Source organism: Polyodon spathula, chromosome 3, assembly GCF_017654505.1.
Source record: "Polyodon spathula isolate WHYD16114869_AA chromosome 3, ASM1765450v1, whole genome shotgun sequence".
Taxonomy (NCBI): Eukaryota; Metazoa; Chordata; class Actinopteri; order Acipenseriformes; family Polyodontidae; genus Polyodon; species Polyodon spathula.
In genome coordinates this window covers 95,508,137-95,521,668 of record NC_054536.1, presented here as the reverse complement: position 1 = coordinate 95,521,668, position 13,532 = coordinate 95,508,137, and the positions used below count along the sequence as shown (strand labels likewise).

The following is a 13,532-nucleotide window of genomic DNA, read 5'->3' as shown; positions in this document are numbered from 1 at the left end:
ATGGTAAAACTATGGAATTTCCATAATTATCAGTGGGGTTCCAAAATTTTTTCTCGGCACTGTATTAGCATGTCATAGTAAATCTCCCTATGGATCAGTGTTAAATTGCTTATATTGACATCATATATGCAACTTATGTTATTGACACACAAACAAAAATGATTTAATAAGTATCTTGTTTCTAAATAACATGCAGGCTTAAATGTTTACATTTGTAATTCTCTTTTTTTAAGGGTATACCTGGAAAAGATGGGTTGGATGGCTTTCCAGGAAACGATGGACAAAAGGTAAGTTTTGTTCATTGCTGTCAACTTGATTTGCAGTGTGGAATTTTTCACTTGTCAATCAGACTGAGACTAGCAGAAGAAAGTATATAATTATATCATAAAATATGAAGTGAAGTTAGGAGCAGACACCTTCTCACGAAACATGCACATGTAACAAGAGCTGCACAGGTACGTGAGCCAACAACTTTCTGACATTTCACTATCATAGCAAACTTAACGTAAAGAATAGACAAGCACAGTTAATCACTGAGAGGTGTGGAAAAGCCTGGTAAAGACCAGGGGGGCAATCGGGCAAAATGCAATGTCATACACTGTGCACATTGTTCAAAGGGTTTTGTAGCACCTTCTAGTAAATGCCACAAGTCCTTTGCATACACCTCTACAACAAGGTGGTGAGGTAGTGGTGACAATTAGGCAGTTGTGCTCCAGTTGCTTAGTGACACGTGATGTTTATTTAAAAATATTGTAATATTACTGTAAATATTGTAGTAAGTATTCTAAATACCACTTAAGGAGGCCGGTCTCTACCGTCTTTTGCACTGGAAAGTGATTTGGTAACATCCTCTATTAGAACTCCTGGGTGATGTACTGTAGTAGTGTATACTTAGCCACCAATGCCCAGCTGATAAGTGATGGTTAAAATAGAAATAAATATAAATGTTGTCTGATTCGCACATACTCTTTTTATTTATTTATATCTATATGCTCCGAGCACACTCTTAAACCCAGAGGAGATGTTTAAGGAGGACAGAGAAGTTCAAAACTCCTGTAAGTGGTTTTGTTCATGCACTGGGCGTGCTATATGAACAGACAACTTTTTAATCATCAGAAAAATCACACAGACTCATTTCATTTTGAAATTATAACGGATCAGAGCAGTAGTAGTGCTCTTTTCAGTTTATTAAATGCTTTAAAAATTGATCACGTGGTTGCAAGCCACTTTGGATCCCTGCTAAATAGCCAGTCTGTGTGTTTCCAGTGCCTTTACAGGTTTAACAGCACTGGTACTTCAATACCGTAATACAAATATGGTTATAATGTGCTTAGCCTTCAGGCTATAAAATGCAAAAAGCTAAAGCACCCACCGCTACGTTCTAGAACATTCAATATATCACTCTGTACAGCTAAAATATAAATCACATACCTTATAGCAAGTCCAGTTCTTTTCATTTAAATTCAGGCTATAATAAACATGTTAAATATAATAGCCTTATATTAACTTGTACCATGCTTGGATTAAGCTTGACCTCTGTCTTGCCTGCACAAGTAAATTTCAGACTCCCTGTTTACTTGCCAAGCCCGATGTTTTAATTAATATGAAACTCCACTGTAAGCACTTTCCAAATACACAGCATGAAGTCATTTGGCTGATTCAAGAGACACCTGGACCGGTATCTCTTATAACTCAGCTCTCATTATTTTCTTATAATATAATGAGATACATACTCCTGTCTGTCTTAAAGCAACTTCTGTTAGTTATCATTCAAGGTTGGCAAGTCCTATTTTTAAGAGCCAACACCGAATCCTGCGTTGAGGTGCCAAAGACACATCCTGCACTTTCTGTTCCCATCTCTTCCTGCCAGGTTCTAGTTAATTTATGTTATATATATAGAAAATGATTATTGTAATATAATCTCCTATCTTCTGTTATCCGAAAGGTATTTCCATTTGTTAATAGTAACGAGATCACTCATTATAGAGAGGATCTTGGCTTTTAAATAGCTGACCATCAAAAAATCTTCGCTTCATCGGACAAAACCAATGACTCATCTTCCACACTGCCTGTACTACAAGCAGGTGAGAATGAGGTTACAAATCAGTGCACTGTATATGTAAAGTTACAGTTTATACTTTAAATTATTTTATAACGTAGTGCTGCTGATGGAAATGGTCAGGATTTACTTCAACGCACAGTATTCCTCTCTCTGCTGCTGATAGAAATGGTCAGGATTTAATTCAACACACAATATTCCTCGCTCTGCTGCTGATAGAAATGGTCAGGATTTATTTCAACGCACAGTATTCCTCACTCTGCTGCTGATAGAAACGGTCAGGATTTATTTCAACACACAGTATTCCTCACTCTGCTGCTGATAGAAATGGTCAGGATTTAATTCAACACACAGTATTCCTCGCTCTGCTGCAGATAGAAATGGTCAGGATTTAATTCAACACACAGTATTCCTCGCTCTGCTGCTGATAGAAACAGTCAGGATTTATTTCAACGCACAGTATTCCTCGCTCTGCTGCTGATAAAAACAGTCAGGATTTATGCGCAATGTTCCTGCCGGAGTCAATACATGGCTTATGTTCAACATTACAGGAATGTTCATGTGTATTAGAGCACCCCATTACTTCTGTAGCTTGGTTTGTTGTCCATGTGGAATCAAACCACTAAAACTGAAAATTAATCAAAATAGGCAAATTATTGATTGTCTAATTTAACTGATAGCTTTGATAGGCCACACATGCAATTAATTTAAAATAGTAAGAGCAAGGGAACACATAGCCACAAATGGTAAAATGCATGAAACTTTTTAGAAGTTGTTTAAGATGCTTAATTAAAATAAAAAGTGGTCTAACATTTCCAAACATTGTTTCTGTATGCCTGATTACTGAAATTAAAATTCTCACACCCAGTGGTTTTCATGCAGGTAGGTATAGAAAGGATATAAATGACAAATCTTGCAGTGTTCGAAACAATGTGCACATGAATGTGTGTTCATTACTATAAGCTTCCATACAATAATGCACATGTCTATGTAGTGCTGTAGGATTTGTTAACATGTTTTACTGTATCTATTTACAGGGTCCACAAGGAGAAAGAGGCCTGGATGGTTTACCTGGAAAGCCTGGTCCTCAGGTTGGTTTAATACACATTTTTGTTTTTAATCCTTATATGGGATTGTTTATTGGTTTATTTTGTTTTCAAATAATAATAATAATAATAATAATAATAATAATAACATTATTGTCCTAGTAAATTTATCTAAAAACAGGTAAGAATCGGTTGCAGAATTGGAACCAGCTTTCCCAAGCTCTTTTTCTTTCTCTGATCTGTGTCTCTCCGTATACAGGGTGATAGAGGCTCTGGTGGCCCCGAGGGTCCCCCAGGATTGAAGGTGGGTTCACTTGTGACACTTCCTAATGGCTTGCAACATTACTTATGCATGCAGAAATCCTGTGTGAGAGATGACCATTCTGTCTTCTTTTCAGGGAGAGGCTGGTCCTCCAGGTGTTCCAGGATTAACAGGGCTGAGAGGAGAGAAAGGAGATCCAGTAAATGCTTTACTATTCACCAGTCTGTATACACTGTATAGCGTTTGTCTATTTGCAACTGGAAAAACATTAAGAATGTACCAACCAATGTATTAACATAAGTTCTGTACATAAAGCCTACAGTACACTATGGCATACTGTAGAAGGTATTCAGTTAAACTGAAAAGGTCAACAAACTGCATAATATCCATTTTGAAAAAATAATTCTATCCGTTCTTGTGTGTGGCAGCTTAGGTAAATTCTAAATTCATTCTAATAAGTATTTTGCATATATCAAAAATGTATTTTTTATTTATAGTGTATCAAGTAGCCAAATGTTTTAGATGGTGTCCTCATCAGTCTAACAATTAAGGCACATGTGAGTATTTGCAGTGGTAAATTAAAACTAGATAGATAGATGGATGGCTAATATTTATTTATTTATGTATTTAGTGAGAAAGTAGTCTGAATTAAGTTATCCATCAACAAACTCCCTGTCCGCACTTGTACAGCTTTCCTAGAAAAAGAAGAGCATTTCAGGGTATAATTCTACTTGTGAGATGTCTTGCTCATTAAAATATTTAGCATACTTTGAAAGAGGAGACGATTACCAGGGTATTTAGTAAGCAAGTAAGCAAGCAAGCAAGAGAAAAATGGCCATTACAATCCCCACCCCGAGTCTTGCTGTGAATCATTTGTTGTTTCCAAACTTTTGAACACTGCTAGTTTATATTTCTGTAACAGACACCTCAACATTATCCATAGTTTGAGTGTCTCACACAGTCTGTGTTTCCTTGTTCCAAAAATCTGTTTGTTCATCTGATGCACCTCTGTTTCAACAGGGTGACCGTGGGCAAGTTGGACCCCTGGGTCCAAAAGGTGACAGGGGAGACAAGGTAAGGGGGAACATGACAGTACACTGAAACAGCAGCAGACTCCTAGATCTAATCAGAAACAACAGAGGATGACAGATAACGCACATACTGATGTGAAACAGGTTAGAAAATAAATAGGATATAAAAAACATTGTATTATATAAAGTATCAATGAAGTTGAGACTTGGTATGATTGAAATAAAGACAGTTTAACATCCTGGGCTTCTTTAGGGTGACGTCGGAGCGGCTGGTCCTCCTGGGACCCCAGGAGATGTAAGTAAAACATTTTATAAGCTTTTTATAAAGTTTAATTCACACACACATAACAAAAGACTTAGCATCACATACCTGCCATTACACGGAAAATAAAATAGAGCGTTGTATACTGAAAACTATTTGTATGTATTTTTAGGTGTGACTGAGTAGTAACTGGTGGTTGAGGTTAAAAGCAGCCCTTAGGCTGAGGTACTTTTATTATTGCACAACCAATGTCACTTTTGTAACCTTGGCAATGTTTTCAGCGTTTTTATAATAGTGGACATTTTAAGTTTTCCGTTTAAAGATAAAGCATACCTGTTGAAATTATAGTTAATCAAGAAATCTATGAAAAGTGAAAGACGATCTAGTTTTAACAAGTACTGTATTGTGAAGTGAGCTGGTTGCAATTAATCATGGATACCCAGTCCTGTCCTACACTCTCCATGCTGTCTGCTATGCATTCAGACTGGATGCCAGGGTATCTATGTGTTGGTTTGTCTGTTTAGACATACAGTTAAAATGCACAACTAAGAAAAGGTGGTTTCATGGTCAACAACTGTTTATGTGTATAACACCACATTGCTAGCCTTTTCAATCTGTTTATAAATAGCTATTAACAGAAACTGACTAACTACAGTAGACACTTACTGAACAGGACAGTTAACTGACATATAACAGTTAGCTGGAAATGATTCACAATGAATAACTGATCTAAATCTAAAAATGAACGCTGCTAACCGAAGGTAGCACATTATTTGCTGGTGTGCATTTAGACAGCAAATGGAGTTAAAATCCTACAATTTGCTTTAGTGATATATCTCTACAATCCAGTAGATTTATATATAGGCATTTACCTGAATTCTATTTTGTAATGCTAATGGGAAAAGGTACATTTTCGTCTGTCTTTCTTTAGGTTACAACAGTGACCCCACAGCCTGGAGATCCAGTAAGAAGCTATTTCATTAAGTGCTTAAGGATTGAGTGATATATTTTGTGATTAAGATAATCTACTCTTTTATTGTTCCGAGAGATTTCACATAGTTAAATACACTGCTAAGATTTAATTAAATCATTTATATTATAATATTCTGATTCTTATTCATGTAACCCTTCTTAACTTAGAGTAAGACTCACACAGCATGTTTATTATGCCTTTCCTATATCCGTCTATAATATAATAGATATTAAGGACTAAACACCTAGAAGTATTATAACTTGGGTAAAAGAATTCTGGGAAGGGTTTGAGTTTGTTAAAAGTTCCCACTGTCATACCCATCTCTATTATATTCAGTTCCTACTGTCACACCCATTTCTATTATAATCAGGTCCCACTCATACCCATCTCTATTATAATCAGTTCCCACTGTCATACCCATCTCTATTATATTCAGTTCCTACTCTCATACCCACCTCTATTATATTCACTTCCCAGTGTCACACCCATCTCTATTATATTCAGTTCCCACTGTCATACCCACCTCTATTATATTCAGTTCCCAGTGTCACACCCATCTCTATTATATTCAGTTCCCACTGTCATACCCGTTTCTATTATATTCAGTTCCCAGTGTCATACCCATCTCTATTATTTTCAGTTCCCACTGTCATACCCATCTCTATTATATTCAGTTCCCACTGTCATACCCATCTCTATTATACTCAGTTCCTACTGTCATACCCATCTCTATTATATTTAGTTTCCACTGTCATACCCAACTCTATTATATTCAGTTCCCACTGTCATACCCGTTTCTATTATATTCAGTACCAAGTGTTACACCCATCTCTATTATATTCACCTCCTACTGTCATACTCATCTCTATTATATTCAGTTCCCAGTGTCACACCCATCTCTGTTATATTCAGTTCCCACTGTCATACCCATCTCTATTATATTCAGTTCCCAGTGTCACACCCATCTCTATTATATTCAGTTCCCAGTGTCACACCCATCTCTATAATATTCAGTTCCTAATGTCATACCCATCTCTAATATTTATATTCAGTTCCCACTGTCACACCCATCTCTATTATATTCAGTTCCTACTGTCATACCCATCTCTATTATATTCAGTGTCATACCCATCTCTATTATATTCAGTTCCCAGTCACACCCATCTCTATTATATTCAGTTCCCACTGTCACACCCATCTCTATTATATTCAGTTCCCAGTGTCACACCCATCTCTATTATATTCCCCAGTGTCACACCCATCTCTATTATATTCAGTTCCCAGTGTCACACCCATCTCTGTTATATTCAGTTCCCACTGTCATACCCATCTCTATTATATTCAGTTCCCAGTGTCACACCCATCTCTATTATATTCAGTTCCCAGTGTCACACCCATCTCTATAATATTCAGTTCCTAATGTCATACCCATCTCTATTATATTCACCTCCTACTGTCATACCCATCTATATTATATTCAGTTCCTACTGTCATACCCATCTCTATTATATTCATTTCCTACATCATACCCATCTCTATTATATTCAGTTCCCACTGTCACACCCATCTCTATTATATTCAGTTCCCATCTCTATTATATTCAGTTCCCACTGTCACACCCATCTCTATTATATTCAGTTCCCACTGTCACACCCATCTCTATTATATTCAGTTCCCACTGTCACACCCATCTCTATTATATTCAGTTCCCACTGTCACACCCATCTCTATTATATTCAGTTCCCACTGTCACACCCATCTCTATTATATTCAGTTCCCACTGTCACACCCAGCTCTATTATATTCAGTTCCCACTGTCACACCCAGCTCTATTATATTCAGTTCCCACTGTCACACCCAGCTCTATTATATTCAGTTCCCACTGTCACACCCATCTCTATTATATTCAGTTCCCACTGTCACACCCATCTCTATTATATTCAGTTCCCAGTGTCACACCCATCTCTATTATATTCAGTTCCCAGTGTCACACCCATCTCTATTATATTCAGTTCCCACTGTCACACCCAGCTCTATTATATTCAGTTCCCACTGTCACACCCATCTCTATTATATTCAGTTCCCACTGTCACACCCATCTCTATTATATTCAGTTCCCACTGTCACACCCAGCTCTATTATATTCAGTTCCCAGTGTCACACCCATCTCTATTATATTCAGTTCCCACTGTCACACCCAGCTCTATTATATTCAGTTCCCATGTCACACCCAGCTCTATTATATTCAGTTCCCAGTGTCACACCCATCTCTATTATATTCAGTTCCCACCCATCCCATCTCTATTATATTCAGTTCCCACTGTCACACCCATCTCTATTATATTCAGTTCCCACTGTCACACCCATCTCTATTATATTCAGTTCCCAGTGTCACACCCATCTCTATTATATTCAGTTCCCAGTGTCACACCCATCTCTATTATATTCAGTTCCCACTGTCACACCCATCTCTATTATATTCAGTTCCCAGTGTCACACCCATCTCTATTATATTCAGTTCCCACTGTCACACCCATCTCTATTATATTCAGTTCCCATTGTCACACCCAGCTCTATTATATTCAGTTCCCAGTGTGTTATATTCAGTTCCCAGTGTCACACCCATCTCTATTATTCAGTTCCCAGTGTCACACCCATATATTTATATTCAGTTCCCAGTGTCACACCCATCTCTATTATATTCAGTTCCCAGTGTCACACCTATTATATTCAGTTCCCACTGTCACACCCATTCTATTATATTCAGTTCCCAGTGTCATTATATTCAGTTCCCAGTGTCACACCCATCTCTATTACATTCATCTCTATATTATATTCAGTTCCCAGTGTCACACCCATCTCTATTATATTCAGTTCCCACTGTCACACCCATCTCTATTATATTCAGTTCCCACTGTCATTCTATTATATTCAGTTCCCACTGTCACACCCATCTCTATTATATTCAGTTCCCACTGTCATACCCATCTCTATTATATTCAGTTCCTACTGTCATACCCATCTATATTATATTCAGTTCCTACTGTCATACCCATCTCTATTATATTCATTTCCTACAGTCATACCCATCTCTATTATATTCAGTTCCCACTGTCACACCCATCTCTATTACATTCAGTTCCCAGTGTCACACCCATCTCTATTATATTCAGTTCCCAGTGTCACACCCATCTCTATTATATTCAGTTCCCACTGTCACACCCATCTCTATTATATTCAGTTCCCACTGTCACACCCATCTCTATTATATTCAGTTCCCACTGTCACACCCATCTCTATTATATTCAGTTCCCACTGTCACCCATCTCTATTATATTCAGTTCCTACTGTCATACCCATCTCTATTATATTCAGTTCCCACTGTCATACCCATCTCTATTATATTCAGTTCCTACTGTCATACCCATCTCTATTATATTCAGTTCCCACTGTCACACCCATCTCTATTATATTCAGTTCCCACTGTCACACCCATCTCTATTATATTCAGTTCCCAGTGTCACACCCATCTCTATTACATTCAGTTCCCACTGTCACACCCATCTCTATTATATTCAGTTCCCAGTGTCACACCCATCTCTATTATATTCAGTTCCCAGTGTCACACCCATCTCTATTATATTCAGTTCCCACTGTCACACCCATCTCTATTATATTCAGTTCCCACTGTCATACCCATCTCTATTATATTCATTTCCTACAGTCATACCCATCTCTATTATATTCAGTTCCCACTGTCACACCCATCTCTATTACATTCAGTTCCCAGTGTCACACCCATCTCTATTATATTCAGTTCCCAGTGTCACACCCATCTCTATTATATTCAGTTCCCAGTGTCACACCCATCTCTATTACATTCAGTTCCCACTGTCACACCCAGCTCTATTATATTCAGTTCCCAGTGTCACACCCATCTCTATTATATTCAGTTCCCACTGTCACACCCATCTCTATTATATTCAGTTCCCAGTGTCACACCCATCTCTATTATATTCAGTTCCCAGTGTCACACCCAGCTCTATTATATTCAGTTCCCAGTGTCACACCCAGCTCTATTATATTCAGTTCCCACTGTCACACCCATCTCTATTATATTCAGTTCCCACTGTCACACCCAGCTCTATTATATTCAGTTCCCACTGTCACACCCATCTCTATTATATTCAGTTCCCAGTGTCACACCCATCTCTATTATATTCAGTTCCCAGTGTCACACCCATCTCTATTATATTCAGTTCCCAGTGTCACACCCATCTCTATTATATTCAGTTCCCACTGTCACACCCAGCTCTATTATATTCAGTTCCCAGTGTCACACCCATCTCTATTATATTCAGTTCCCAGTGTCACACCCATCTCTATTATATTCAGTTCCCACTGTCACACCCATCTCTATTATATTCAGTTCCCACTGTCACACCCATCTCTATTATATTCAGTTCCCAGTGTCACACCCATCTCTATTATATTCAGTTCCCACTGTCACACCCATCTCTATTATATTCAGTTCCCACTGTCACACCCATCTCTATTATATTCAGTTCCCACTGTCACACCCATCTCTATTATATTCAGTTCCCACTGTCACACCCATCTCTATTATATTCAGTTCCCACTGTCACACCCATCTCTATTATATTCAGTTCCCAGTGTCACACCCATCTCTATTATATTCAGTTCCCACTGTCACACCCAGCTCTATTATATTCAGTTCCCACTGTCACACCCATCTCTATTATATTCAGTTCCCACTGTCACACCCATCTCTATTATATTCAGTTCCCAGTGTCACACCCATCTCTATTATATTCAGTTCCCACTGTCACACCCATCTCTATTATATTCAGTTCCCAGTGTCACACCCATCTCTATTATATTCAGTTCCCACTGTCACACCCAGCTCTATTATATTCAGTTCCCACTGTCACACCCATCTCTATTATATTCAGTTCCCACTGTCACACCCATCTCTATTATATTCAGTTCCCAGTGTCACACCCATCTCTATTATATTCAGTTCCCACTGTCACACCCATCTCTATTATATTCAGTTCCCAGTGTCACACCCATCTCTATTATATTCAGTTCCCACTGTCACACCCATCTCTATTATATTCAGTTCCCAGTGTCACACCCATCTCTATTATATTCAGTTCCCACTGTCACACCCATCTCTATTATATTCAGTTCCCAGTGTCACACCCATCTCTATTATATTCAGTTCCCAGTGTCACACCCAGCTCTATTATATTCAGTTCCCACTGTCACACCCATCTCTATTATGTGCTTTTGGGGTAACCTGATAGTTTATTTACCTAATATCCATATTGTTGTTGTTTTCTCATCTCAGGGAGAACCTGGGCAGCAAGGAGATAAAGGAGATCAAGGACCACCAGGAGATCCAGTGAGTAATGTTGGTCTTTAGGAAAAGAACGGAGGCATAATGAAATACAATTAGATTAAGTAGTTAGTACTGTAAACATTTGTACTGCTGTAAAACAGATTAAAACTACTGGGCTGTTTTGATTGGATTCTAACTCTTATGTATAGCAGTGGCATCCTTATGTAACAAAACATATACCTCTTTAAAATAGAATGATGGATATTCAAAGCAAACTCACGTTACGCAACTCTTTTTGTGTGGTGAGCAGCGGTCCAGATAAGGGTTTGGGTCTGAGAGTAACTTACCCTCTAATTTTAACACTGAGAGTAAAGTGCATTTTCAGGGGGTAAAATTACCTTGAAGTCATGATTAATCTTAATAAATAATGTACAATCTTTAATGGTAATGATACTACTGTACAGCCACACTTGTGTTCTACAAGGTTCTTTATCTGCTCAGCAAAGTTTTTTCGAGGTATCACACTGACTAAAAATTTATTAAGTTTCTTATATTTTAACATTACATTCTTAAACTCTGTGTATGTGTTAAAACTTCAATATAAAGCCATACAGAGATGCATTAATAAGTTATAAAGCAGTTTGTTTAATATTATCAGCATGTTTTCTAGTGGTTGCCTCTGACGATGTTTGGATTTGTAGCAGGACTTTGGGTGTTTTCAACCTGTGTAGCTTGCTGTCAATTTTTTTTTACTTTTACAGTGATTGACTGCAAAGCCATAGGTATGGGTTGGAGAAAGCTGTGTAGTAAAATTGCTATGCATATTTGTACGCATTCAATTTAAATTTTGTGTATTTTTGATTATTTAATGTGTAAAAACGGCAGGTATGTAGCTTATCTGGACAGCTGCTTGTGAGTATCTTGCATATATTAGTGAGTCCCTGTAATACAAAAGTGTATAGCAAGGAAACTGTAAATATCACACAGCAATGGAACTGATAAGATCACAATGCAACAGGAACTGATAATATCACAGTGCAATAGGAACTGATAATATCACAATGCAATAGGAACTGATAATATCACAGTGCAATAGGAACTGATAATATCACAGTGCAATAGGAATGATAATATCACAGTGCAATAGCAATGATAATATCAAATGCAGTAAGAATGATAATATCACAATGCAATAAGAATGATAATATCACAATGCAATGGAACTGATAATATTACAATGTAATGGGAATGATAATATCATAATGTAATAGGAATGATAATATCACAATGCAATAGCAATGATAATATCACAATGCAATAGCAATGATAATATCACAATGCAATAGGAATGATAATATCACAATGCAATGCAATGCAATAGGAATGATAATATCACAATGCAATAGGAATGAAATATCACAATGCAATAATAATATCACAATGCAATAGGAATGATAATATCACAATGCAATAGGAATGATAATATCAAATGCAATAAGAATGATAATATCACAATGCAATAAGAATGATAATATCACAATGCAATGGAACTGATAATATTACAATGCAATGGGAATGAATAAATGATAATATCACAATGCAATAGGAATGATAATATCACAATGCAATAGCAATGATAATATCACAATGATAAATGATAATATCACAATGCAATAGGAATGATAATATCACAATGCAATAGGAATGATAATATCACAATGCAATAGGAATGATAATATCAAATGCAATAAGAATGATAATATCACAATGCAATAAGAATGATAATATCACAATGCAATGGAACTGATAATATTACAATGTAATGGGAATGATAATATCATAATGTAATAGGAATGATAATATCACAATGCAATAGGAATGATAATATCACAATGCAATAGCAATGATAATATCACAATGCAATAAGAATGATAATATCACAATGCAATGGAACTGATAATATTACAATGCAATGGGAATGATAATATCACAATGCAACAGGAATGATAATATCACAATGCAATAGCAATGATAATATCGCAATGCAATAGGAATGTTAATATCAAATGCAATAAGAATGATAATATCACAATGCAATGGAACTGTTAATATTATAATGCAATGGAACTGATAATATCATAATGTAATATGAATGATAATATCACAATGCAATAGGAATGATAATATCACAATGCAATAGGAATGATAATATCACAATGCAATGGAACTGATAATATCACAATATAATTGGAATGATAATATCATAATGCAATGGAATGAATTCATTTTAATAAATATATTTATTCTCAAGTCAGACTAAAGGTAAAGTTGCAAAGTCACCTTTGTTTCTATTTCACCACAAGATGATGTAAAGATGCTCAGTTTGTAGATCATCAAATGATTGTAAATTAATAAATGAATTAATAAATAAATAAAATATCTTATTCAACACCCACCTTGCCTGGGACCTGGCAAACCATAAAGATGTATAGCAAGCTCTTTAGTGTTCTGATACCTTCTTTATTCTGATTCAT

At 36.6% G+C, this 13,532-nt stretch overlaps 1 protein-coding gene across 2 annotated transcripts in view; it reads left to right on the top strand.

Annotated features, from left to right (window-relative positions):
* Positions 1-13,532, top strand: part of LOC121313698 (collagen alpha-1(XXII) chain-like) — a 128,124-nt gene that overhangs the window by 81,106 nt on the left and 33,486 nt on the right. For both annotated transcript variants that reach the window (XM_041246501.1, XM_041246500.1), the window contains 8 exons: positions 234-287; positions 3,097-3,150; positions 3,365-3,409; positions 3,504-3,566; positions 4,388-4,441; positions 4,652-4,693; positions 5,592-5,624; positions 11,008-11,061. In XM_041246501.1, the coding sequence (XP_041102435.1) occupies positions 234-287; positions 3,097-3,150; positions 3,365-3,409; positions 3,504-3,566; positions 4,388-4,441; positions 4,652-4,693; positions 5,592-5,624; positions 11,008-11,061 (399 nt within the window). The remainder of the gene's footprint in view (positions 1-233; positions 288-3,096; positions 3,151-3,364; positions 3,410-3,503; positions 3,567-4,387; positions 4,442-4,651; positions 4,694-5,591; positions 5,625-11,007; positions 11,062-13,532) is intronic.